Genomic DNA, 27,301 nt, shown 5'->3' on the forward strand with positions numbered 1-27,301 from the left:
GAAGCCCCTCTTAGGAAACACGAATCAGAAAGTCAGAAGGCTTTAGCTCTAATGAAAGAAAAACGCGAGTCCATTGGCGTCTCTGGCATTCATTGGCCCAGGGCTGTGCTGTGATCTGCCCTGACTGTGTGTCCTGCAGGGTGATAGAGAGAGCTCTGGCCACTGATCAGCCCGTGAAGCTAGGGACCCCTCTCCCTCTGGGCTCCAGCCACAGGGGAAGGTTTTGCCCCTGAGAGGGCTGGCCACGGTGCCTGCCTGTGGAGCTGGGTTGGACCCACCTGAAGCAAATCTGTGGCCACCAGCTTTGTGAGGTGTGGGCCAGCATGTGGCGTGGCTCCTGGACCCCTCTCCCCGTGGGGTCCAGGATCAGCAGCAGCTGGTGAGCAGCACACAGCATGGCAGCTGTCCAGACCTGCGGAACCAAAGCTTCCACGTGATCCGGTGCTCGAGATACGCACAGGCAGGAGGCACGGTCGTTCACACCAGGCACTGTCCTGAGATCTGATGTGGTCTCCTGTGTGTTTATGAGCAGTGTACTGCCCTCTCCTCTTCAGCAGTGCTTAATTCTAAAATTAAAATTTCTCCTGACAATTTTTAACCCTAAACCTGTCATGGAACTTTATTCATTGTCTGACACCAGGATAGCAGAGATTGCTCCCAGCCCCGTGGCTCCATGGCATGCCCCCACGTGAACATACGTGAGCCCGTGCCTGTGAGAGCACCGGCTGTGGGCCAAGTCGAGCCCTAGGGCAGTGGCCACCGTCACGGGGCAGCTGGGCTAACGGAAGTGCATGGTGAGCCCGGCAGGACCGCACAGGGTGCTTTGGGGCAACCTCCTGTGGCATGAGGGGCTCTAGCCACGCTGAGCTCCAAGGTCAAGTCGCTCTGCAGAGTCTCAAAGCTGTCTAAGTAAGGATTAAACAGAAGACAAAAAAGAAAAAAATAAATGCACACTGTGTAGAAGACTGTTTTGAGAAAAAGGTGTAGATCTGGGTTGGAAGGAGACACGGGCAAATGTGACCCAGGGCGCTCCCACTCCTCCGTGAACTGCCCTGCCACAGTGACAGCGACACGCAGCCAGGGCAGGCCCAAGTGTGATTCTGACGGCGACAGTGTCACAGGTGGAGTAGCTCTGGCTGCCTGGACCCCTGAATGACCGTGTGGCACAGGCCCCCTGCACAGGCTCCCAGGGAAGGGGTGGAGGCCCCTGTTTCCACAGATCCCCCACCGCAGACCAGCACCAGGAGGTCCCTCTTCCAACAGAGGGCACGGGCATTTGAGGGGAGACGAGGTCAGGTGCATATGTTCACAGGGGATCACCCGCACACCAGTCTCCCTCGCCGTGAGCAGACCCTCAGACCAGGCCCCACAGGCATGCTGACTCAGACCTGCCAATATGGGGCCCAGTTCAGAATGGTATTCCCCCACCGTCCTCCGCCCGACAGCAGCTGCTAGAAGGCCTGTCCAGTTACACCCAGACATGAAACACCGGACCGCTCCCAAATTGGGAAAGAAGTACGTCAAGGCTGTACATTGTCATGCTGCTTATTTAATTTACATGCAGAGTAGATTGTGTAAAATGCTGCGCTGGTTGAGCACAAGCTGGAATCAAGACTGCCAGGAGAAATATCAATAATCTCAGATATGCAGATGACACCACCCTTAGGGCAGAAAGCCAACAGGAACTATAGAGCCTCTCGATGAAAGTGAAAGAAGAGAGTGAAAAAGCTGGCTTCAAACACGACATTCAAAAGACTAAGATCATGGCATCCGGTCCTATCTGTTCAGTTCATTTCAGTCGCTCAGTTGTGTCTGACTGTTTGCGGCCTCATGGACTGCAGCATTCCAGGACACCCTGTCCATCACCAACTCCCAGAGTTTACTCAAACTCATGTCCATTGAGTTGGTGATGCCATCCAGCCATCTCATCGTCTGTCATCCCATTCTCCTCCTGTCTTCAATTTGTCCCAGCATCATAGTCTTTTCAAATGAGTCAGCTCTTCCCAACACGTGGCCAAAGTACTGGAGTTTCAGCATCAACATCAGTCCTTCCAATGAACACTCAGGACTGATCTCCTTTAGGATAGACTGATTGGATCTCCTTGCAATCCAAGGGACTCTCAAGAGTCTTTTCCAACACCACAGTTCAAAAGCATCAATTATTCGGCGTTCAGCTTTCTTTATAGTCCAACTCTCACATCCATACATGACTACTGCAAAAACCATAGCCTTGACTAGACAGACCTTTGCTGGCAAAGTAATGTCTCTGCTTTTTAATATGCTGTCTAGGTTAGTCATAACTTTTCTTTTTTTTTTTTTTTTCTTTTCTTTTTTACATGTATTCCCAATCCCGATCCCCCCTCCCACCTCCCTCTCCACCCGATTCCTCTGGGTCTTCCCAGTGAGTCATAACTTTTCTTCCGAGGAGTAAACATCTTTTAATTTCAAGGCAGCAGTCACTGGTCCCATCACTCATGGCAAATAGATGGCAAAACAATGGAAACAGTGACAGACTTTATTTTCTTGGGCTCTCAAATCACTGTAGATGGTAACTTCAGCCGTGAAATTAAAAGATACTTGCTCTTGGAAGAAAAGCTATGACCACACAACAAAAAAAGAGAAAAGCTATGACCAACCTTGACAGCATATGGAAAAGCAGAGTCATCTCATTGCCAACAAAGGTCCATCTAGTCAAAGCAATGCTTTTTCTAGTAGTCATGTATGGATGTGAGAGTTGGACTATGAAGAAAGCTGAGCACCAAAGAATTGATGCTTTTGAACTGTGGTGTTGGAGAAGACTCTTCAGAGTCCCTTGAGCTGCAAGGAGATCCAGCCAGTCCATCCTAAAGGAAATCAGTCCTGAATATTCATTGGAAGGACTGATGCTGCAGTTGAAGCTCCAACATTTTGGCCCCCTGATGCAAAGAGTCAGTTCTTTGCAAAAGACCCTGACGTTGGGAATGATTCAAGGCAGGAGGAGAAAGGGACAATAGAGGATGAGATGGTTGGATGACATCACCGACTCGATGGAAATGAGCTTGAGCAAGCTCTGGGTGATGGACAGGGAAGCCTGGCATGCTGCAGTCCATGGGGTCGCAAACTGTCAGACACGACTGAATGACGGAACTGATCCTGAGAAGGCCTGCCTGGGTGGTAGAGGCCTCCCTCCATGAGCCTGGTCCCCGTCTGGGCTCACAGCCTGAACACCCAGCACCTGCATCCTCGAGCAGGGGCCCACATTTCCAGCTTCTTCTGATTTTAGGGGTGAGGCCACGAACAGCCTGTCAGAAAAGCACCAGTTCCCAGAACAGCGGACACAGTTCAAGGCAGCATGCCGAGCCCGTGGGACGGCAGGAAGAATCTGTGTGGCTGACTCATCTCTTCTGCGCAGACACTGCTGAGGCTCGGCTCTACAAGGAAACATGGACCAATTGTAAAAAGTGAGGAAGGAACTCAACTCACCACCACCCTACTCTGACACATCTTCTTGCCTGCGTCCCAGATGTCTCAGCTTTCTGGCAGGATAGCCGTCACGGGCACACAGAGGCAGGAGGCTGGGCTGCTCCCAGGGCTGGCCATTCCGTCAAGGCCTCTGTCTAGTCCCTAGTCTGGCTTCTGAGACAGGATGACCTCCTGCTCCCGACGAGTGCCTTCCCCACCCATCTCCCCTCCCCCCAGCAGAGTGCAAGCCAGAGATGTGCAGGACTGATGAGGAATTCCAGGCCCAAGGCCACTTCATTGGTTCCAGGTCCATGTGCTCCTTTGTGTGTGTGAGTCGCTCATGTCCAACTCTCAGTGACACCATGGACTGCAGCCCGCCAGGCTTCTCTGCCCATGGAGTTCTCCAGGCAAGAATACTGGAGTGGGTTGTCATTCCCTCTTCCAGGGGTTCTTCCCAACCCAGGGATGGAAACTGAGTCTCCTACATCACAGGCAGGTTCTTTACCATCTGAGCCATCAGGGAATCCCATCTGACCCTTTAGTAGCAAACAATCCCCACATTCTTTTAACCTCTGAATCCTTTTTTGAATCTTTTATCAGCTGAGCCAGTGAAAATCCAACAGCAAAATGGAAACTGGGTGGCAGATACTCCATGTGCAAAAACGATAGAGTGAAGGAGTGTGGGGCCTCCATTCACATGCCACCAGCCAAGTCCTGAGATTCTGTGCCAAATGACAACAAACCAGATTTTGTGAATAGTATGCATGTTTTATGAAGCAGGTTGGACTCAGAGTTTTCCAAAAACCATACTCACCTCCTTTATTTAGCAGTCTGCCTCCAAAAGCTTCCCAGGTGACTCAGAGGTAAACAATCTGTCTACCCAGCAGGAGAGGCAAGTTTGGTCCCTGGGTGGGGAAGATCCCCTGGAGAAGGGAATGGCAACACACTCCAGGATTCTTGCCTGGGAAATCTTGGGGACAGAGGAGCCTGATGGTCTACAGTCAATGGGATGGTAAAAGAGTTGGATGCAACTCAGCAAATGAAACAGCAGCAGCCACCTCCAAAGTGGGGAGGGCCTGCGGGGCCGGCTCTGAAAACACTTGTTCCTCCGTCCCAGGGACACCCATGGCTGTTGAGCACCATTCACGGAGAACCCGCTGTGCTCAGAATGGAGGACCTTCACCCCGCTGGAAGAGAGGGACCTCATCAGAACAAAACACCCTTGTTTACTGACCCCTCGAAGAAGGAAACGTGCACTCTCTCTGCCCCCCTCACCCCGACCCCATGGGCCCAGCCTCAGTGTGGACTGGCCCCTGGGGCTCCCATGAAGCCTGAGCAGCTGGCTCGGCTCTGCTCTCAGCCTATGGACCTCCCCCTCAGGCTGACTCTGGCACATTCCAGAAGGTGGGAGCTGAACCCTCAGATGTGTGCTGACCAGCTGAGGGCCGGGCACCCGGACCATCCCCAGGGCACCTGCGGTCAGTCTCCTGCTCACAGCCCTCCTTGGGCCCCTTGTGGGAAAACACCCACTTTCAAACTCTGACCCTCAGTCAGTCTCAGACCTGGTGGCCTCTGGCCTGTATATTCCAGCCCTGGGCCCGGAAGCCTCTACCAGGAGAGGAGGTCAGAGTTCAAATGAGGATGTGGAGGAAGAAAGAACTGCCTCGGGGTTGGGGTGGGAGTGGGAGGACAGGAGGGGCATCTTTGCTTCTGAAGTGTCCTGGAGCTGAGGGCCAATCTTCTCAGGGCAGGAAAGGCGGGAAGAGCCTTGAAACACCCGACCCATATTCAAGTTTGAGTGAGCCTCTGAACAGGGTGGGGTTGGGGGGGCATGTTTTAGGGGGGAATCCAGTTGACTGAAAGAAAACCACAGTGAGGGAGCTATGAGTGGAGTGAGAGAATCCGTCCCAAGAGATGGGAGAGGCCAGCTGCTGTGGGGCTTCTGGCCAGGAATACAGGTGGACTTCCATGGTGGCACAAGTGGTAAAGAACCTGCCTTCCATGTAGGAAACGTAAGAGACCCGGGTTCAATCCCTGGTTAGGAAGATCCCCTGGAGGAGGGCATGGCAACCCACCCCAGTATTCTTGCCTGCAGAATCCCATGGACAGAGGAGCCTGGCCAGCTACAGGCCATAGGGTCACAGAGTCGGACACGAGTGAAATGACTTGGCATGCACAGATGGTCAAGGATATGTCTGGACGAAGGTGACTCTACTGCTTGCCACAAAGAACAGATATTAAAAAAAAAAAACAGATATATCTCAAGTTAAGGATGATGGTGCTCTTCTTTGTGTAGGAAAATGCAACCAGCTGGGGTCACCTAAGTTCTTCCTGAGGCTCGCATCTAACCACCTAAGGGGCTGCTTGTCCAAAGTACACAGTGTCCGGTAACGTCTCTAATTCCTGTCTGAGCACAGAAGTGCGCTGTGGGTCAGCGGCTGCAGAGGATCAATCGTTGCAGAACTGGACAGTGAGCAAGACACTCTTTGCTCCTCTTTTGTGTGCAGGGTCAGGCCCACCAGGCTGCAACCCTCAGCAGAGTCACTCAGGGATGGCCCCTTGGCCTTGGTGACCGTCCAGGAGTTCCTGGCAGCTCCCACTCCTTCCAGATGGTCTTGGGGTGACCTTCCACCCAGGAAAGGCAGCATGGTGGTGCCAGGGTCCCACAGCCCCTCCCCTGGGAAAGGCCAGGGATGGGTCAGAAAGGTGAGGTGATGGCCTTCAAAGGACCCATGGTTTTGCACTTAGAGCCCATGGGCATTTCAGCCTGGCCCCACCCCTTCCACCCGCCTCCCCGAGATGTGGGGGTCATCCTACTGTCCCTTCTCCTCCTATCAACCCCTCTCTCTTTAATCTAATAAAAATTGTTGTTTATTCTTAAAGCACACAGTATTCTCTGATTACTTGAGCACAGGATCATTGTAGAAATTCTGGAGGAAAATAAGTTGAAGAAACTGTAAAAACCTGTAGTCCCCAGACTCAGCTTAATTCCTGATCACATTTTATATTCTTTCTGCTTTTCTGGAAGTATATGTTTCTATGGATTCAAAAGGAAGGGGCTTTCCAGGTGGCACTAGAGGTAAAGAACCTGCCTGCCAATTCTGGAAATAAAAGCACATGCAGGCTATATCCCTGGATCGGGAAGATCTCCTGGAGGATTGCATGGCAACCCACTTCAGAATTCTTGCTGGGAAATCCCATGGACAGAGGAGCCTGGTGGGCTGCACTCCAGCGGGTCCGGAAGAGTCAGACACGATTGAAATGACTTAGCATGCACCCCACATATGCATTCAAAGGGAAGTTGGGACGATGCTGTCTGCAGAGTTGGGGGTTTAGGCTGCCTGGTTCTGCTGATGCCCTGACAGTACTGTCAGACAGGCCAGGCTTCACCGCAGCCCCTCAGTCCACACCAGACACGTCACACACAGGAGCTGTGTATGGAACCTGTAACTGATGCAGCCATGTCACAGGAGCGCCCCCAATCAGATCCTCTGCTTCCCCGCAGACCCTCAGGTGGTCCCAGGAGCACTGGCTCCTCCAGGTCAGTGGCACTTCCAGGAGTAGGGCCCTTCTCTGCCACTCGACAGACCCCAGGGGCCCTCCCCCTTGAGGACCATTTCAAGTAGGCCCTGAAGAAAGTCTTTCCAGCTCCTGCCTCCCCCAGGAACAGCTGAGGAGTCTCCCTCTGTCTGCAGCGCTCTTTCTGAGATGCCTCTTGGAAACTCCCATGGAGGGAGGGCATCTCCCGGGATCAGAAGGAGCCGCATCCCGGGCTGTGGCCTGCCCTCTCGTTGCTCTGGGGTTAGAGTCTTCCCAGAGAAGCATCTTGATTCTCGGGTAATTCTGGGAATGGAGGCGGAAAGTTGAAAGGAGAGAGCAGACTCTGTGTGTGAAGGTTCCTCCACCACCTTCTCTGGGGGTCACGCAGGGTGATTGGGGCAAGAAAGAGCCGGAAGCCAGGACGTGTGGGCCACTCTCACGCTCAGTGGGATGAAGGGAAGCCTCTCTGAAGGGCTCTAACTTTTATGGATGTTTTTGTAACTGCACTGTTCCTCCCGGGCCTGCTGGTCCAGGTACTTCCCGGGATTGGGGCATAAGCTTCACCCTTCCTGGCGCTGGTTCCCACTCAGCCCTCCACAAATGTTTGTTGAATAAACAAGAGTTGATTTGGGAAAGAATTCACATTATTAAAACAGAGTACTTTAAGCAAATCAATAAATAACAACACAAAATAAAGAAACCAACAAATCAGTGCAACAATGTACTTATCCTGCCCCCCAAAGTTCCCGAGCCAGGGATGCCTCTCACCTTACAGGTGAGGATTCTGTGGGGAGCAGGTTTGAATGCCCCAAGTCATCTGCACCTTGGCAGCTTCCATGGGTGCTCCCCCAGGGCCCAGAATAGCCAGGCCAGCCCCCCAGGAAGGTCTGAGACGGCTCAGGGACTCTGGTCTGTTATCCCAGCTCCTGTGCCTGCAGCCCCACTCGGGACTTGTCTGCAACGCCCCAGGGTGATGCCAAGGAGCTCGTCACGCTTGCACAGGACCTGCTTTCCAAGGTAAACCCCCGACTGGGCCCCCCAGGGGGCAGGACACCCACTCTGAGATCAGAGGCACTAGAACAAGGGGGAACTTGCTGTTTGGGGACCAGGGAGAAGCGGAGGCTGGTAAGCCCGTGTGGATGCAGGGGGACAGTAGCAGGATGGGTGTTTACCTGAGGAAAGGGGGCAGGAAGAGCCTCACTCAGGGCCCACTGAGGGATGGGGCCACCAACCCCCTCATTGCACTGTGCATCGTGTACATAAACCACAGTGCTTGTAAGCACACCAGAGGATTCCCTCTAGGGATACTATCCCAGGAGACTTACTTTCTGTTGACCTCTTATTTAACTTCTATGCAGAGTACATCATGCAAAATGCCGGGCTGGATGAAGCACAAGCTGGAATCAAACTGCTGGGAGAAATACCAACAACCTCATAGATGCAGACGATACCACTCTAAATGGCAGAAAGTGAAGAGGAACTAAAGAACCTCCTGATGAGGGTGAAAGAGGAGAGTGTAAAAGCTCCCTTAAACATTCATAAAACTAAGATCGTAGCACCTGATCCCATCACTTCAAGGCAAAAAAAGGGGAAAAATGGAAGCAGTGACAGATTTTCTTTTCTTGGGCTCCAAAATCACTGTGGATGGTGACTGCAGCCAAAAATTAAAAGACACTTGCTTCTTTCAGAAGGAAGGAAAGCTATGACAAACCTAGACAGCATGTTAAAAGGCAGAGACATCACTTTGCTGACAAAGTTCCATATAGCCAAGCTATGGTTTCTTCAGTAGTCATGGACAGATGTGAGACTTGGACCATAAAAAATGAGTGCCGAAGAATGGTTGCTTTTGAACGGTGGTGCTGGAGAAGACTCCTGAGAGTCCCTTGGACTGCAAGGAGATCAAACCAGCCAATCCTAAAGGAAATCAATCCTGAATATTCACTGGAAGGACTAATGCTGAGCTGAAGCTCCAATACATTGGCCACCTGACTCACTGGCAAAGACCCTGATCCTGGGTAAGACTGAAGTCAAAAGGAGAAGGAGGCAGCAGAGGACGAGGTAGTTGGACAGCATCACTGACTCAATGGACACAAATCTGAGCAAACTCTGGAAGATAGGGAAGGACAGGGGAGCCTGGCATGCTGCTGCCCATGAGGTCACAGAGTCAGACACAACTTAGCAACCCAACAAGAACAACTTTTGTAAATGCTGTGCAATGAACACGTTGTCATGATAAGGGGGAAACAGTGATCTAATGTTTGAGTCACCTAGTGAAACCCTCCCCTTCCAGGCAGAGCTGCCTCCCCCTGGCTACTGTGGCCACTGAATCTCCGTTTCTGTTGCCCCATCAGCAAGGTGACTTCAAGGTACACTGACAGGGCTCCTTCCCAGAGAGGAGAGGAGAGCGCACCAGGGTCTGGGCAGCCCGGACCATCAGGGACCCTGGAGGGCGCTGTGGGGACCACATAGTTCAGCGAGACTGGCGGATCCCCGCCTCTGCCCTGACTCTGAGGGGGCCAGAGCAGGAGTTAGACCCTCAGGATCGAGTTACTCAGTGCATGACGCCGGGGGCAGAGCCAGAGCCGGACCTACCTCATGTTCCCTGAAGCAGCAACAAATCACCCCAGCTAACAAGCACTTCCATTAATAAAATGTTATACTATTTTGAAGAAACTAAAGAATGTTCAGATAAATGGAATGACATATCTGGGTCTTGGTTGAGGAAGGATTAATAGTGAAAATGTAATTCTTTCAAAAATGCAGTGTAAAGACAAATAATTCCCAAGAGCACAGAAGGCTGGGGCAGCTTGGGACAAAATAACCAGATGTTTGAGGAATGCAGCCATTTCAGAAAGCAAACATCATGTTTCTGGGTGTCTCCATCAGAAAGAGAAATATTAATCGGTCAAGAAGTTTAGTCTTACATTTTAAAACTTAGAAATGTCTAAAACACAAAAGTTCCATGATCTCTAGTGATGAGGATTTTGCACTTTCACTGCCGTGGCCTGGGTCCAATCCTTAGCTGAGAAATTGAGATCCCACAAGTCACGTGGCTCGGCCAGCTTGGCTGAAAATATTCTGGACCGTGAGAGTGAAATGACCGGGACTGAATGCTGACATCCGGACTGCAGGAGCCCTAGGGAGATCACTGAAAATGAAGAGGAAGGATGTACATTTCTTGGAGTTTAAAAAAAAGAAGAAAAGAAAATGAAAGATTTTGGTTAGAAAGGGGATATAGGCACTAGGCAGAGGAAGTAAGGAAAACACTCCCCTCACCTCACCAAGGGCTTCCTAGATGGCTCAGTGGTAGAGAATTTGCCTCACAAAGCAGGAGATGCAGGAGGCAAGGGTTCAATGCCTGGGTCAGGAAGATCCCCTGGACAAGGAAATGGCAAGCCACTCCAGGATTCTTGCCTGGAGAATCCCATGGACAGAGGAGCCTGGCAGGCTACAGACCATAGTATCGCACAGAGTTGGACACGACTAAAGCAACTTAGCACGCATGCATTACAAACCGATTACAGTATAGTAGTGCTACATGGCCATTGCGTTAGTGGGGTACCAAGGCTAGCTTTGTTGGACTCACAAATTAGACTTGGGAATGTGCTCTCAAATCAGAACTGGTTCATATGTAGGGGACTCACTGTATAACACTTAAAATATTTGTCATCTAATAGAATAGCTTCCAAATATATGATAAAAGATTGCTGGAACTACAGGGAGAAATGGATGATTCTCCGTCTACTGAGCAATTCCAACCCACCTCTCCCAACCATTGACAAATCAGCTCAAGCTGAAAACATTTGGCAAGTACCTAAAAGATCTACATTACCCCACTGACCACCTTGATGGCAGGGACCCCAGAAGATACAGGAATGTCTCAAGGACCTGAGGCATTTACAAAAATTGTGTGTGTGTGGCAACTGAGACACAAAATGGCAAAATATCCCAGTGCGGGAGCCCTGAGAATGAGGACAGAAGTCAGAAAGAAGTCACAAGTTGCTAACAAAAAGATAAACATGCCACCACTTCTGGAATATGAAGACTGTGCTGCTGAATGTTTGTTTGTAGTTAGATAGGAAATCAGAACTAAAATCGACAAATTCCTAGAACCAAGAGAAAACGAAACTCCACCCTTCACATGATGCAGCAGATGCTACGATTTGAGGGTGAAACTTTCTTTTTTTTTTTGTAGTACTTTTTTTTTTTAATTTATTTTTTTGTCATACATTGATATGAATCAGCCATAGATTTACACGTATTCCCCATCCCGAACCCCCCCTCCCACCTCCCTCTCCACCCGATTCCTCTGGGTCTTCCCAGTGCACCAGGCCCGAGCACTTGTCTCATGCATCCCACCTGGGCTGGTGATCTGTTTCACCATAAATAGTATACATGCTGTTCTTTTGAAATATCCCACCCTCACATTCTCCCACAGAGTTCAAAAGTCTGTTCTGTACTTCTGTGTCTCTTTTTCTGTTTTGCATATAGGGTTATCATTACCATCTTTCTAAATTCCATATATATGCGTTAGTATGCTGTAATGTTCTTTATCTTTCTGGCTTACTTCACTCTGTATAAGGGGCTCCAGTTTCATCCATCTCATTAGGACTGATTCAAATGAATTCTTTTTAACAGCTGAGTAATATTCCATGGTGTATATGTACCACAGCTTCCTTATCCATTCATCTGCTGATGGGCATCTAGGTTGCTTCCATGTCATGGCTATTATAAAGAGTGCTGCGATGAACATTGGGGTGCACGTGTCTCTTTCAGATCTGGTTTCCTCAGTGTGTATGCCCAGAAGTGGGATTGCTGGGTCATATGGCAGTTCTATTTCCAGTTTTTTAAGAAATCTCCACACTGTTTTCCATAGCGGCTGTACTAGTTTGCATTCCCACCAACAGTGTAAGAGGGTTCCCTTTTCTCCACACCCTCTCCAGCATTTATTGCTTGTAGACTTTTGGATAGCAGCCATCCTGATTGGCGAGTAATGGTACCTCATTGTGGTTTTGATTTGCATTTCTCTAATAATGAGTGATGTTGATCATCTTTTCATGTGTTTGTTAGCCATCTGTATGTCTTCTTTGGAGAAATGTCTGTTTAGTTCTTTGGCCCATTTTTTGATTGGGTCATTTATTTTTCTGGAATTGAACTGCAGGAGTTGCTTGTATATTTTTGAGATTAATCCTTTGTCTGTTTCTTCATTTGCTATTATTTTCTCCCAATCTGAGGGCTGTCTTTTCACCTTACTTATAGTTTCCTTTGTAGTGCAAAAGCTTCTAAGGAGGGTGAAACTTTCAAGAGAAGTAAAGGGACGACACCGAGGTAGCCTACTGCCCTTCAAAGACAGGGACCCAGGTTGCACAGGAGAAGATGCATGCCTTAGACAAGCGAGAGTGTTTGTACAGACACAAGAAATGTCAGGCAAGCTCTAAGAGGACGTGTCCACAAATGTTCCCTTTGGGAAGTAAACAGGAGTCCCAGTGAGATACAGCACAGTTCATTTATCTTACCTTCTTGGGACATTTGAGTGGTTTCAGTGCAGTTCAGTTCAGTGGCTCAGTTGTGGCCGAATCTTTGCAACCCCATGAACCACAGCACACCAGGCCTCCCTGTCCATCACCAACTCCCTGAGTCCACCAAAACCCGTGTCCATCGAGTCGGTGATGCCATCCAACCATCTCATCCTCTGTCGTCCCCTCTTCCTCCTGCCCTCAATCTTTCCCAGCATCAGGGTCTTTTCAAATGAGTCAGCTCTTTGCATCAGGTGGCCAAAGTATTGGAGTTTCAGCTTCAACATCAGTCCTTTCAATGTACACTCAGGACTGATCTCCTTTAGGATGCACTTGTTGGATTTCCTTGAAATCCAAGGGACTCTCAAGAGTCTTCTCCAACACCACAGTTCAAAACCATTGATTCTTCTGTGCTCAGCTTTCTTCACAGACCAACTCTCACATCCATACTTGACCACTGGAAAAACCATAGCCTTGACTAGATGGACCTTTGTTGGCAAAGTAACGTCTCTGCTTTTTTATTTGCTGTCTAAGTTGGTCATAACTTTCTTTCCAAGGAGTGTTTCTTAATTTCATTGCTGCAATCACCATCTGCAGTGGTTTACTTTCAACATAAACTAGTTTCATTTTGAAATGCTTTATCAGGATACCCATTTTCATCAAGGTCCCAGGAGATCTCATTCTGTAGGGACAAGACTCTAAGTGCTCAGCCGATGCTCAAGGCCCGTCAGTGTGTGGGACTCTCCTCTCCTCCTGCTTCAACAGCCCCTCCCCAGGAGTCCCCATGAGCTGAGAGACACTAGGCAAGGCTGGATGTGAGGGGAAGCAAGGGCTGATTTGGAAGGTGGCCTTGGGACTAGACCCTCCTTCCAGCACAGAGGGGAATGGTGGGCAAGCATCAAACAAGACGTGTGGCAATTTGGTTCCCAGGCTGGATCATTGTGAGGCCCTTCTCTACTGCCTTGATGGCCCTTGGGATGGGCCCAGGGACCCAGGCCTCTGTGCCTCTTTGTGGGGAGGATGAATTTCACACTGACTTTCGTGCCACCTTCCTGTGAGGACAACTGACTTTGAGGTTTGTTTATCCACCAGACAAAGGTTACTCCTTTGGCACAGCCAGGACTTTGAACTGTTCAACCCAGCTCCAGACACCAGGGTGTTGGTTAACCTTCAGGCCCTGAGTCCAGCTGGAGAGATGGCCCTTTTGCCCCTGACCTCCTTGAAGATCTAGAGGCTCCACCTGTGGAGCAGCTGGAATGCTCTGTCCTGTCCAGTCTGGGCCATTCCTCTTTCACGCACAAAATTGAGGGATCCCTCAGAACGTGGTTCTGCATCCTCCTCTCTTTACATGAAAGCTGGGCATCACCCACACCAGCAACTCTGCCCACCCGACAAGGACTTGCCCAGCCTGAGTCCACAGCCTCTCCCCTGGCGGCCCAGAGACACCTCTTTGCCCCTTACTCCACTCTACGCCCTGCCAGCAGGTCACTTTGGGTTCTAGTGGAAGGGGACAGTCCACATGCCACTCAGTTGGCACTGAGGACTCTGGGCTTCCTTACCCCACCTCCAAACAACCAATAACTCTGGGGTCTCCCTTCTCCATACACCTTCCAGGCTTCTGCACCCCCATGGAAGCACCTTCAGACTCACCGCCCCCACCCCACTCCTGCCTTCCAGGGGCCTTTATTGGAAGTGCAGGTCTGATGAGGGACGTCCTGCATGGAACAGAAACATACTCTTTCTCCTGCCCCACAACCCTGCCACAGCATCCCTGCTGGGTCTCTCTCTCCGAGCCTCTCTCCTTGGGGGTGAGGGTGGGCAGAGCCAGGCCCAGCCCTGCACATGCCCCTTTGTCTCTGGCCACCCTTGACTCATGACTCCACCGCCCCAGGTGTGAGCTCACGGGACACGCGCTGCCCGCAGCGGCGGCTGCACACCGGCCCCTCTGCCACAAGAAGGTGAAGCCTGGAGGGTGTGAGCAGGCAGGTAGGCCAGCGGGGAGTGACAACAGCAGCCCTCCTCCTGGTCTGCAGGAAATCTGGGCCCGGCTGGCGAGAGCCCAGAGGCTAGCAAGGCTGGACATGGACCAAGGACTCCGGATTCAAGTCAACAGCAGCCGCTTGCCTCCAGCAATTGGAAAAAAACGGAGCCTAAAGTCGAACAAAGAATGATTCAAACACCTCTGGCCTTCCCCACCCTTGTGACTCTCACACATTTCCCTCATTCCCCACTTTCAGCGTCTCAAAGAGAAACTTCTATCTTAGTGATTTTTATAGGCACCAAACCATTTGTACCTGAGAAGCGTGCACACCCCATAAGGAAACTCCCAGCTCTCAGCGCTGCTCTGAGGTCAGCGCCTACTGGACTCCACCCTCTGGGAATGACCCCACTCAGGTCTGTCCCGGGGTCACCTGTTTTGGCCACAGAGAGTCTCCACACCCACCCTGCTAGGACCCTCCGTGGGGAGGGAGCCGGGAAGAGGGGCTCCTTCTGCTCAAGGGCTAATGAAGGACAACTTATATTTTAAGCTCTTTACTGCTTGCTCCTATTCATTCTCTCTCCTTATCCCTGCCTGTGCCCCCAGCATGACTTCTATCCAGGTGGCCCCAACTTGCATTTCTGACAAGTTGCAATCAGGCTCTGAGGATTCTCAGTGGGCAGGGCTCTGCCCAGTGTCTGTGTGTGGGGGTGATGCACACAGCAGGGGTCTGGCAGCTCCCCAGATCCATGCAGGGGCGTGAGTACACCCAGCTCCCCAAATAAGGATCTGTTCAGAGGAAGCTTGAAAGTAGAGAACTCCAGGAACTAACTCTCCTGGAAAACTGTCACCTACCGTTTTCTTTCGAAGGATCATCTAATCCCCTGCGTCTAATAAAAATATAATAAGGAATTCACTATCAAGAAAATCATCTCTTTCCCTGAACTCAGGGCAGTTCCTGAAACTCGTGTGACTTCCCATAACTTGAAGTCCCTTCCTGAATGTAGGACCTGGGTGTCAGACCTCACGTGCATGGATCCTGAATCCTCCTTCCCGCCTCCTCCTTGCCTGGCTCCGCCCTGGAGTCATCATTGGGGTTTAGTCCAGCCGCGCAGACCAGCGCACAGACAGGCTGCAGCTGCGGACGGCGGGCGGGCAGGAGGCGTGCAGGAGCCGCGGGCGTGGAGGCGCCGGGGTCCCGGGGCGCAGGTGAGAGCTGGAGGGGCGCTGGCCGGGGCTCCTGGTGTCGGACCGCTCCGCGCGCGCACACAGGGGCTGGGTTGGTGGAGATGGGGCGCTGAGCTCTCGGGCTCCGCGCTCTGCGCCTCCGCTGAGGGAGAGAAAAAGACAAAGACTTCGCAGTCCTGGTGGAGAACTGCGTCTCTGCAGGGCGGCCCCAGGCTTGGCTCTGCCCCTCTCTGGAGCAGAGAGTTGGCATCTTGAGCTCCCAGACGTCCACCCATCCGCACAGAGCCCCTGCTGCCCCGGACCACATGTGGGGCGAAACACTTTCACATCCAGGCCAACACTGCTGCTGTCATACTTGCCCACACGCGCACTTTCATGCGCATACACACTTGTGTGCATTCACATGGGGCACACATGTACACACAGCTCATTCACTCACAAACACTCATTAAAACAGAGCGAAACCTCTGAGACTTCTGCTAAGGTTGGGGGAGACTGGCACTCCATTGCCTCTGTCTACGCTCTCCTTTCATTTTTGATTAAGCTGCAGCAGCAATCTCTAAATTCAATTCACCACCCACTACTGGTTAATGATCTGCAATTTGAAAGCAACTTTTCACTCCCAGTGCCTGAGGAGCCAGAGCCCCTGGGAGGCCCTTATCCTGGGATTAAATAGAGAAGGTGATGGGGAGTACAGGGCCCCCCCCCCTTCCTCCCGCCCCCGGAGGGTGCATCCAGAAGGTGCAAGGAGGGGGAGGATTCTCAGAGGAAGTGCCTTGTGAAAGAGTGAGAAGTAGCCCAGCTGATGGGATGGCAGGTACTGATGGCAGGTGTGAGGCCGCAAGGTTTACAGACTCAGCCCCAGGCCTGGAGGAGCTTCTTACTGCCCAGTAGGGATCCCTCTTGGCCATAGCCACAGGGGCAGGACACCGCAAAGGCGCCCGGGACTGGGCCATCTCTTCCCTCTGAGCCAGGGTTGGGGCTCCGTTTCCGCTGTCTTCTGAAGGTGGTTGGTCGCCTCCCTCCACATTGTTGGTGAAAGGCCTGCCTGGAGAGCAGGGTGCTCACCTTCCCATGTGAATATCCTGGTACATAGCAAGTTACCAGTGAGCCTTTGCGTGGGAAAGCTGGTCCAGCTTCTCCTAGGTGCTGCAGGAGTGGAGATCCCTGCTGACCGAGAACCCCTGTGCCCCTGGTCAGCCGATAACCCTCGGGTCCACACACCTGCTGCCTCAGTTTCCCCAAGGTCCTGTGGCAGGACAAAGTGCTGGCAATGGCATGCACTTTGCAAAGTGTTCCACTGACGCCCAAATGTGACCAGGTCCCCAGTGACAGCACAAACCCCAGCTGTGTGCCCAGCTTAATATATGCAGATACCAGCACCTGTGAGAGTGATCTGAGAGAATTATGAATTCTTGCCTCACTTTTCCCAACTCCAGAATTCTCAGGACCCCTCCAGGTCTTGCCCCATGCATGCAGTCTTCCTGTTCCACCCCCGACCCTCTGCCTTCTCACCCCTATCTTCCCCTCTTGTGCCCTGGCCTCTCTCTCTCCCGTTTTTCTGTCCTTTGCAGCATCAGAGACAAGAGGAGAGACTCGGGCAGAGGAGTGGAAATGCCAAACTTAAAAACCCATCTGATTTTCAGATAACGAATCATTTTGAAATGTAAATATGTGGCAAATATTACATGAAATATATCTATATTTAAAAATAAGACAATAGTGGGACCCCAGACTGATAAAATCATCAAAGGTACCTGAAGACACAGGGAGCTCCTCCCATCCCTAGTCCAGTTCCTCCACCCCAGACCAGCTCCTTAATCCCAGTCCAGCTCCTCCATCCTCAGTCCAGCTTCTCCATCCCAGTCCAGCTTCTCCATCCCAGTCCAGCTCCTCCAACCCAGGCAAGCTCCTCCATCCCAGACCAGCTGCCGCCATCCCCATTCCAGCTCATCCATCTTCAGACCAGCCCCTCCATCCCAGTCCAGCCCCTACATCCCAGTCCAGCTCCTCCATCCCCAGTCCAGCTCTTTGCAGACAGCCCTTCCGCACTATCTATAAGGTGGAAAAAGTCTGTGTCTCCGTTGTACCGGTTTGGTTTCGTTGAGACTTGTCTATGGTTTCAAGGATCTGCCCCAACCTGGAGTTCTTCCCAGCTCCTAGGCTGTGTCGTCTGACAATGAGGAGCCAGGCCCAAGGTGGATGGAGTTTGGGGGCAGAGACTGGTGGGAAGGGACCCTGGCGTTTCCTTGTCCAGATTCTGGAATCCTCCAGGGCTTTCCCGGTGAGGAGAACGTCAGGGAGCGCATGAAGTTGGATTGAGAGGTTAGTGTGTGAGCAGAGCCCCACCATGGCCTGGGGAAGGCTCAGAGAAGACTGGACGTTTAGGGGCAGCGGGAAGAGCAGCAGGGAGGCCCAACCAGTGCCCGTCTGGGAGCTCACAGCTTCAGCAACCTTGGGCAACATGACAGAAGATGGCCAGGGGTCACCTTTGCACAGGCATTCTCCCTCAGGGGACTCCAAGTGTTGGTAGAAAGTCTGTGACACTTCCTGGTTTCATACTCTTCTGGTCATTTCATTACCTGTGAGAACATACCTATAAACAACACATCTAGTGACTACAAATGGGTATTTAAGGAAGCTAAAACAGATATTAATGTTTAAAAAATGAGTCAATGTAAAATAATTTATAGGACATAGGGGTATGTGAAAAGTGAAATGTTAGTCACTCAGTCGTATCTGACTCTTTGTGACCCCATGGACTGTAGCCCACCAGGCTCTTGCATCCATGGGATTCTCCAGGCAAGAATACTGGAGTGGGTTGCCATGCCCTCCTCCAGGGAATCTTCCAGACCCATGGATCAAACCCAGGTCTCCCATGTTGCAGGCAGATTCTTTACCGTCTGATCCACCAGGGAAGCCCAAGAATACTGGAGTGGGTATTCTATCCTTTCTCCAGGGGATCTTCCCGACCCAGGAATCGAACTGGGGTCTCCTGTGTTGCAGGTAGATTCTTTACCAGCTGAGCTACCAGGGAAGAACAAATTTGTAGGACATAGGGATACATAGTGCTGTGAAAACCACAGAGGTGGGGGCAGGGAGGCTGGCGAGACAGGCTCTCTGGGGTGTTTCCCTGGCAGGTAGACAGAATATGAGAAACTGAGGGCAGAGTGTGGTTGGGTGGGCCTGACTTAGGCTCAAGGAACCCCACACGCCTTTCTCAGAGGGCCATGCCCTCGCTGCTGGAAGACACCAGCTGCCCTCCCAGCCGGCCTCTGGACTTCAACCTGCTGCGTCCTTTTGCTTTCCTTTTACTGATCAACACACACGCTACCTCCAGAATCCAGTTGGACAGGTCAGCGTGTTACAAAAACACCCTTTGCTGAGGTCACCCACTCTCCATGTCACCTGGGCCAGGTGCAGACCAAGGTTGACCTTTGACTCATTCAGCTCTGCTGAGGCACCTGCCCAGAGCTCATTGGAGGGGACTGACCGCACCCCTCATGTGACATCGGCCCTGCAGGGAATTCTGAGCAGGACTGCAGGGATTGAGCACCTATTGTAGGCAGAGCATGTGGGAGGCCCTAGGGGCCCTCCCCACGGCACTGTGTGTGTGTGTGTGTGTGTGTGTGTGTATGTGTGTGTGTGTGTGTGTGCTGTGTGCACGTGACAGTGTGTTCTCCCAGGGAGTGGGATTGGATCCTGGAAGCTTCTGAAGAGGCAGTGGCTTCGCCAGGCTAGCTTGTCCTGGCTCCACATGGAGTGAGACCCTGCGTGGTTCAGGACTGTGAAGGAACCCCCTCATTCATTTATTTTCAGTCAACATCCTGGTGGCTCAGAGAATCTGCCTCCTAGGCGGGAGACTCAGGTTTGATCTCTGGGTTGGGAAAATCCCCTGGAGAAGGGAAGGGCAACCTACTCCAGTATTCTTGCCTGGAAAATCCCATGGACAGAGGACCCTGGAGGACTACAGTCCATGGGGTCACAAACAGTAAATAGGACTGAGTGACTTTCACTTTCACTTTTCACTCAACATCCCAGAAAGTGTACTAGGAACTTGAAACACGACTCCTAAATTTATGGAAAGGATAAAAGCTGGACAATGGTCAGGAAAACGTGATGAGGAAAGGTTTTGAGGGGGTGAGGTTCCTTCTGGATACTATAGTCCCCTGGCTATCTCCATCCCAGAAAGAACACACCTGCCCTTCCCACTAAGTCTCCTGGTCGCACTGGGCATTCGGTGATGATGCCAGGTCACCAGCAGGAGGCTCCCCCTCTCACACAGTGAGGGATCACTGCTCTCAGAGCGAGCACAGGCTTAGGTGGTACTCTTCCTTTGGTTCCCTGGGGGGGTGAACCCTCCATGTGACCCTGAGGACACCTGCCTGCTCCAGCTTTGGGGGCCAGTGGGCAGGCCTCCCTGGGAAGGGATTCTTCAGCCTGGGGAGACTTGGCCTGCCTCCACATCGATGGGACACCAAGGCCCACATTGGATGGGGAACAGGGGGGCCAAAGGCTGTTCCAAAGTCAGTGGAAGCAGCAGAGTGGCTGGGGTCCGAGGGGAGACCTTGAGGAGACTGGAAACGCTCGGGTTCCTGCCCAAGGCTTCCTCCAGGACGGGTCAGTGGCCAGAGAAGAGCACACAAGATGAATCTCCTGCCTGCTCAGGCAGGCTCAGGGTAGGACACCCCTGGGCAAGGGTCTCCCTCCAGGCAGCCCCGAGGGCTCTGGCTAGGGGGCCAGGAGTCGACCACCAGCAAGGATGCCTTTGGGCCCTATGGGTACTGGGCACCATTCTGTTTATGAGAAACACCCAATTTAAGGAAAGTTATTTTATAAAAAAAATACTCAGCAAAAGAATTCAGCAGATCTCATCAGAGGCCCCAGGAAAAGCCCCAGCACAGGAAGTTGCAACACCTCTTACTAGAACCTTCCATCACATGAGGTTCTCAGCAGCAATAGTGATGAGCTATTTATGCCCCAGCCTGGCAATTGCTGAAAGGCAGCTACTGGATTGTGTCCACCTGTGAAATCTCAGCCTCTCTTGCATTATGCTGAGCAGGTTGTGGCAGGATCAGGGCAGCTGTCTCTCTTCACTCAATCACCAAATTCTTGGTTCTAAAAAAAAAAAAATTGATTAAAACTGTGTTAATATTCTTCTGTAAACCGAATGTCAAAGGAAAGATAAACAGCCATAGAGAGAACCTGCCTTCCCAGGGGTGAAAACGCACGATGGGCAGCATGGTAACTGTACCACGTGGCCTGGCAGGGCCTGAAGAGCCCCAGATGGTGGGGGTGCCTTGGCCAGGGGGACAGGGAGCTTCACTCTTCAGTGCCCCAGGCACCACTTGTCCTCCTGGAAAGGAAGCAAAATTAAACCTGTGACATGCCGCTTGCAAACAGACCTTGAGGAATATTCAAGATTTGAGCATAAAAACAGACAAAACTTGACCATGATGGATATTCTACCATCTGGGAAGCCTTTTAAAAAGGATACTTTAAACAAACAAACAAAAACTACTTTAAAAGAAAACCCTGAAGCCTTCCAGGAAAAGACAGACAGGACAACATAAATACTTGGAGTCTTTATCCAAAGACGATCCAGGGAGAAATGGTGATGGAAATGTACTTAGCCTGGAAGGCAGTTTGTCTCTTTAAGGGGTGAAAGTCTTATAAACCTGTAAGGAGAAGACAGACAGTCCCAGGAGGATGAACGAAGGGTTTGCAAAGGCAGTGACAATGTGGAAACCCGAAGGGCCAGAACCAGGATGAGCTGGTCAGCCCCTCCACAGCCCCAGGTGTCCCCAGGAAGAGGCAGAGCTGGGAGCCAAGGGGCCCGGGCTGCTCACAAGCTAAGACAAAGGGAATCCTTGCAGCCACTGAAGTCAAGCTTTCAGGATCCGGGGAGGCAGACCTCACCAGCAACACACTACAAAGTGAGAGCCAGACGCAGAGAAATGGACAGAACATGACCGCAGAACACTCCCTCCAGTGTCTGGGGTTTGTGCCTGATCATTCCAGTGAGGGGAAAGCTGAGGTCTGGGGAAAGAGGGAGGGGACAGTGTGAGTGTCCTGGGGCAGCCGTGACCAAGGACCACAAACAAGGGATCATAAGAAGCAGTTTGCCCTCCTCCAGTTTGGAGGCCGGATTCAAAATCAAGGTGTCAGCACAGCTGCAGGGAAACATCCTTCCCTGTCTCTTCCAGCTTCTGGTGGCTCTGGTGTCCCTTGGCTTGTGGCCACATCCCTCCAGCCTGTGCCTCTGTCAGCTCTGGGCCTCTCCCTGTGTCTCTTTCTTATAGATTTGTCTCTTCTTATAAGAAAGCCACTCACAGTAGATTGGGGCCCACGCTGCTCTAATACGACCTCCTCTTTCTTTATGACTGCAAAGGCTCTGTTTCCAAGTAAGGTCACCTTCACAGGTTCTGGGTGGACATGTGTTTTGGGGCCACCTTGCAGTCTTCCCTGTTGGCTCAGTGGTAAAGAATCTGCCTGCCAATGCGGGAGATGTGAGTTCGATCCCTGAGTCGGGAAGATCCCCTAGAGAAGGAAATGGCAACCCACTGCAATATTCTTGCAAGGGAAAGGGTCTGGTGGGCCCCAGTACACTGAGTTGCAAAGAGTCAGGCTCGGCTTAGCGACTAAACAACAACATTCACCCTAGTACATACAGTACAGAGGGAGAGAAGAGAGAAACAAGTAGTGGGTTGTCTAACCTGATTCCACATATGTAAAATCACATACATGTGTCTCTCAGGTGACTTCTTTCTTCTTCAACTACAGATGTTGTACATATGTGAGAAAAGAAGGCTGTCCTTCTGACGATAAATTAGGAATAGAAGCAAGTCTAGAAAATCAAGGGAAGCAGCAGACAGCAGCACCAGTCACAGGGGTCTGGGTCCTGAGATTGTCCCTCCCCATTTCATTCTCCTTGTTTGACCCAGAGTGTCCTGGAGTCAGGACTGGGGCTGGTCACAACTGGCCCCCAGCTCCTGGAAGTGATTACATCCACAGTTCCCTTTGCTCCAGGCCCTTCTGCCCAATTCCCCCCGAAGTGAGGGAAAAAAATCAGAGACACTGAATTCAAAACCAAAGGGTACCAACTCCATGGCATTCTGGAAAAGGCAAAACTCTGGACACAGTAAAAAGATCAGTGGTTGTCAGGAGTTGGGGGGAAGGAGGGATGAATAGATGGAACACAGAGGATTTTTCAGGCAGTGAAGCTACTTTTTGTTGTTGTTCAGTTGCTAAGTCGCATCTGATTCTTTGTAACCACATGGATTGTAACCCGCCAGACTCCTCTGTCCTCCACCATCTCCTGAGTTTGCTCAACTTCATGTCCATTGAGTTGGTGATACAATTTAACCATCTCATCCTCTGTGTAGTACCTAATGGAGGATACCTGTCATTATGAAAAGTGAAAGTGTGAGTTGCTCAGTCATGTCTAAGTCTGTCCATGGAATTTCCCAGGAAAGACTATTGGAGTTGGTTGTCATGTCCTACTCCAGAGGATCTTCCTGACCCAGGGATTGAACCCTCATCTCTTGTGTGTCCTGCTGCATTGGCAGGCAGATTCTTTACCACTGCACCAACTGGGAAGCCCAAATGTCAGTTTACTGGATGCCAAAGCCTGAGATGAGCATTTGTTTCAGAGGAAGTGAAAGTTCAGCTTTCCAGACTGTAACTCACGAGTTCCACAGGAAGACTCTTTTTGTTGATAAAAGCAAATCTGGAGAGTGGACCAAATGTCCCCAAATGCCAAGCTGCAGAATGCAAAAGCAGAAGAGGGGCTGGGAGCATCCAAGGTGGTCTTAGGTTGTTGTCAGGTTCAAGTGGTTACTCAAGATTCTGTGTGTCACGACCTGTCTCTACAGAACACACGGCTCAGGGAGCTTTGCATGTTTTATATAAAATTCAAGATACCCCCAGCAATATCAATGAACTTGTCTCCCAGGGACTTGTTTCCTGTCTCATCTGTGTTTCTCATCTGTCTGGCAGTGGTCTCACTGCAGACATTATTAAGGTATAAAGACTGGTCAGGACATAGTGGTGAGGGAGGAGCTTGGGGACCCTGGCCAGGGTGCAGCCCCTCACAGGCTTCCGAAGGAGCCTAAGGGATCTCTGACTCATCAGCTTTCCTTCCTCCAGGGAGTGTCCCAAAAACCAGTAAGGAGGACGAGGCACCCCTTAAAACTCCTCCACGTCCTGCTGGCCATGCTGACCTCAGCATCCACTCTCCTCGCTCCCAGGATGCTCTGGGTCCTCTTGTTCTTGGCCACCTTCAGGAGTGCTCAGAGTGGAAGTAAGTTGCATAGTCCCAACTCTGCAGGGGGTTGGGGGAGGCAGCAGGGGCAAGCCGGGTGTGGGAGGAGAGACCTAGATCAGGCCAGGAGGGGCCCAGGCTCCAGGTAGTGCCAGTGACCCCAGGAAGGGCAGTCAGTGGATGTCCTGAGGTCCAGCCATGATCCACATGTGTGACTGTCCCCCACACAGACTGGGATCACCCCGACTGCACCAGGGGTGTGGTTTCTGTGTTGCGGGGCAAGCCAGCCACGATGACCTGCAGCATCTCCAATGCCTTCTCCCACATCAACATCTCCCTGCAAGCAAACCCCATGGCTCCCTGGAAACTCATCTTCAGTGTAAAGGCCTCAGGAAACTTCAGTCAGGATGGATGGCAGCTCTGGATTCGAGAGGGTGAGGCGCATCTGGTGATTGAAGAAGCCCAGGACACCCATGCAGGGCAGTACAAGTGGAATCTGAAGGGGCGCCAGAGAAATGTTGAAATCACCACTCTGAACGTCTCAGGTGAGCGGAGCGATTGAGGTGGGGGTGGACCCCAATAGCTTCTCTGTTTGGCTGTGGGGAGGGGAAGTAACTAGGGAGGAGTGATTCCTGCCCACCTGAGGTGCCCAGAACCACGGAGATGAGGCCTGAAGAGGACTCCCACCCTGCCCCACCCACCCCACGTCTGTGCCCTCTCTGAGCCTCTCCTCAGGGCAGCCCCGGCGCTGGGCCTGGTCACTCTGCCCATCTGCTCAGGGAGCCGGCGCCTTCCCTCCCTGCACACCTCCTCTCCCCCCACCCCACCCCTTCCTTTGCTGCAAAGCTTCCCCAGTCACCATCCCTCCACCCACCCCCTTCGCCTGTTCTAATGCAGTCATAGTCACCCTGAGCCCTGGGGACAGAAAGTAGGGGTGCAGCTTTGCCCCGGACCAGGAAGAGTGGGAGGAGCACCCCCAACCCAGCCGGGCCCTGGACGGGGAATCCAGTGAGGCCTTCATGAACTCCTGTATCCAGGGCTCATCTGATACCTGGGGCGGAGGGGCTGCATCAGGGCAGACCCTGGGCAGGCCCCCGCCAACCTGCCCTGTGTCTCTTTGGCAGAGCCGCAAGACCTGCTCCTCACACCTTCCGCAGGTGGGTGTTTCTATCTTCATCCTACAATACAGGAGGGGAGCCTACAGAAAGCCCTCTTGGGTCTCCCCTCCTCTGACACCCTTACCCTCTGTGCCTGGAGCCCTGCCCATCCCATGCATCCATCCCCCTGCCACTCTGCTACCCATGTGCTTCCCAACCACAGGCGATGTCCCCCTCAAGGGTGCCCCAAGGGAGTCAGGGGCTCCTGCACAGGTGAACAAAGGAGGGAGGTCCCGCCCCCTCCTTGCAGGCCTGGAAATGAAGCTAGGCAGTCTCAAGACTGATCCCGAGGACAAGAGCCAGATCCAGGTGGTCTTCCCCATCCTCGCCCTGGTCGTCCTCTTCATCCTGCTGATCTTCACGTTGGCCTGGTGCCGAAGGCATGGTTCCCCACTCTCCAGGCTTCAGCAGGTATGGGCCACTGTGCCTGGTCAGTGGGCTGGGGAGGGGATCTTGCGTGGGATCATCTCAGACCTGGCATAGACACTCTGCCCCCATGGCCTTGTACCCACCGAGACTAGTGAGAGAGTGGGGAGCATTTGAGGTCCCAGAGAGCAGTGCCCCTCCCCCAGAGGACCCCAGCCAGCAAATACAGTCCCAGGCCCAGAATGCAGATGCCCCAGTCCCAGACAGGCCACTGAGTCCACACTGTCCCTAGGACACCCTGGAGGGTGGCATGGGGGCTGGACTTCCTGCTCCTTCCAGGAAACCTAAGATGTGTGTGCAGTGGATGTGTCTGCAGATACACCTGCAGACAGAGGGGTGTCTGCATGTGGCCTTCATCTCCCTCCATCCCTCCCTCTCTCCCCAGGTAAGGGGTTCTGAGCCTGGAATACCCAGCGCACCACACTATGCAGAGTGGAAGCGCTGTGTGGAAGACCAGGCCAAGGACTAGGAAGCTTGGCAACATCCTGGCCTCTCCCTAACACACACGCCGAGGAGGGGTCCTTATTAGGTCCTTGGGCCCAAAGTACAGAAATCTCAAGTTCCAAAGCACTTGACCTAACAGGACCCTCCCCCTCCTCCCCAGGCCTGGGGTCCTCCCTTGGGCAGGAGTGCCACGCTGCCGTCACCTGGGAGATGCCCCAGTATGGGATCCTCAGCTGATCATGTCTTCAGACTATGAATAAGACCCTCTTGGACCCTCTTGTCTTTGGACCATGAATAAGCACCAGTTTGAGGGACCTTCCTGCCAGCAGCTGTGGAACCGAAATGAGGATATCTGTGGCCTGAGATGATGCATGGGGCCTCCTCCACCACTCCCAAAGGGTAGAGCAGCCCCTCTGGATGGGAGACTGGACAGGTGGCTGCTGGTGGAATCTGTGTCCAACCTCTCTGTTCTCCCCCAGCCCTGGGGCTCCCCTCTCTGCCACCTGCCCTACTTGCTGCCCCTTCCTGTTCCCAAACGTATATCAAACCGTATCCCAAACTGTATATGCCAGGTGTCTTTACAAGAAAAACTGTATAACTCCTGTGAGTGTATCCATTGTCTTTTGGGGGTGGGTGGGTGGCGGTAGGTCTTTTTTTCTTCCTTTTCTCTTTTGTTCTCTTATGATTTGATGACTATCTTTAGTGCTGCACTTGAATTCCTTTTTCTTTTCTGTGTGTATATCTATGATATTAATAGATTTTTGGTTTGCCATAACCATGAGACTCTGATACAGCAGTCTATATATACATGCATACATACATACATGATTGTTTTAAGTTGCTGATCTCTTCCTTTCCAATGCATTTCAGATATCCTGCATGTGCACTCTGCTCCTCTCACGATTACTGGTTTTGATATCATGTTTGAGTGAGTGGATGGTTTCCTACTTTTACTGTATGTTTGCCTTTACTGGTGAGCCCTCCCATTTCATCCTTTTCTTGTTTCTCGTTGTGGGCTTTTCTTTTCAGCATAGAGAAGTTCCTTTAAAGATAGAGCTGGTTTGGTGGTTTATTGAGCGTGTTCTTAAAAGGTACATATAAGGTGATAAAAGAAGGTTTTTCTAGAAGTACTACATTCAGCGCTTTGCAAAGCAAACATCCACACTGCTAATCTTCAAGATGAATACACTAAACCTACTAGCAAATCATTGAATGAGCTGAGAAATATATCTTTATATGAAGAAAACAAAAATCTGAAAGAAGCTGCTGTGAGTCTTACAAGCTAAAAAGTCCCAACGAGGGCTTCCCTGGTGATCCAGTGGTTAAAGATTCGCCTTGCAATGCAGGA

At 51.7% G+C, this 27,301-nt stretch overlaps 1 protein-coding gene across 2 annotated transcripts; it reads left to right on the plus strand.

The window, feature by feature from the left end:
• Positions 1–15,492: 15,492 nt before the first annotated feature.
• On the plus strand, positions 15,493–26,555 carry LOC122695355 (secreted and transmembrane protein 1A-like). 2 transcript variants are annotated; one of them, XM_043905130.1, is made up of 6 exons: positions 15,493–15,684; positions 23,812–23,965; positions 24,157–24,471; positions 25,051–25,083; positions 25,334–25,494; positions 25,895–26,555. In XM_043905130.1, exons 1-6 carry the CDS (start codon positions 15,508–15,510, stop codon positions 25,976–25,978), a joined length of 924 nt encoding a protein of 307 aa, XP_043761065.1. In that variant the 5' UTR covers positions 15,493–15,507; the 3' UTR covers positions 25,979–26,555. The 2 variants fall into 2 exon arrangements, with proteins under 2 accessions (XP_043761065.1, XP_043761064.1); XM_043905129.1 differs by having other exon boundaries at positions 26,114–26,555.
• Positions 26,556–27,301: the final 746 nt, after the last annotated feature.

The sequence above is a fragment of the Cervus elaphus genome, chromosome 5, assembly GCF_910594005.1.
Source record: "Cervus elaphus chromosome 5, mCerEla1.1, whole genome shotgun sequence".
Taxonomy (NCBI): Eukaryota; Metazoa; Chordata; class Mammalia; order Artiodactyla; family Cervidae; genus Cervus; species Cervus elaphus.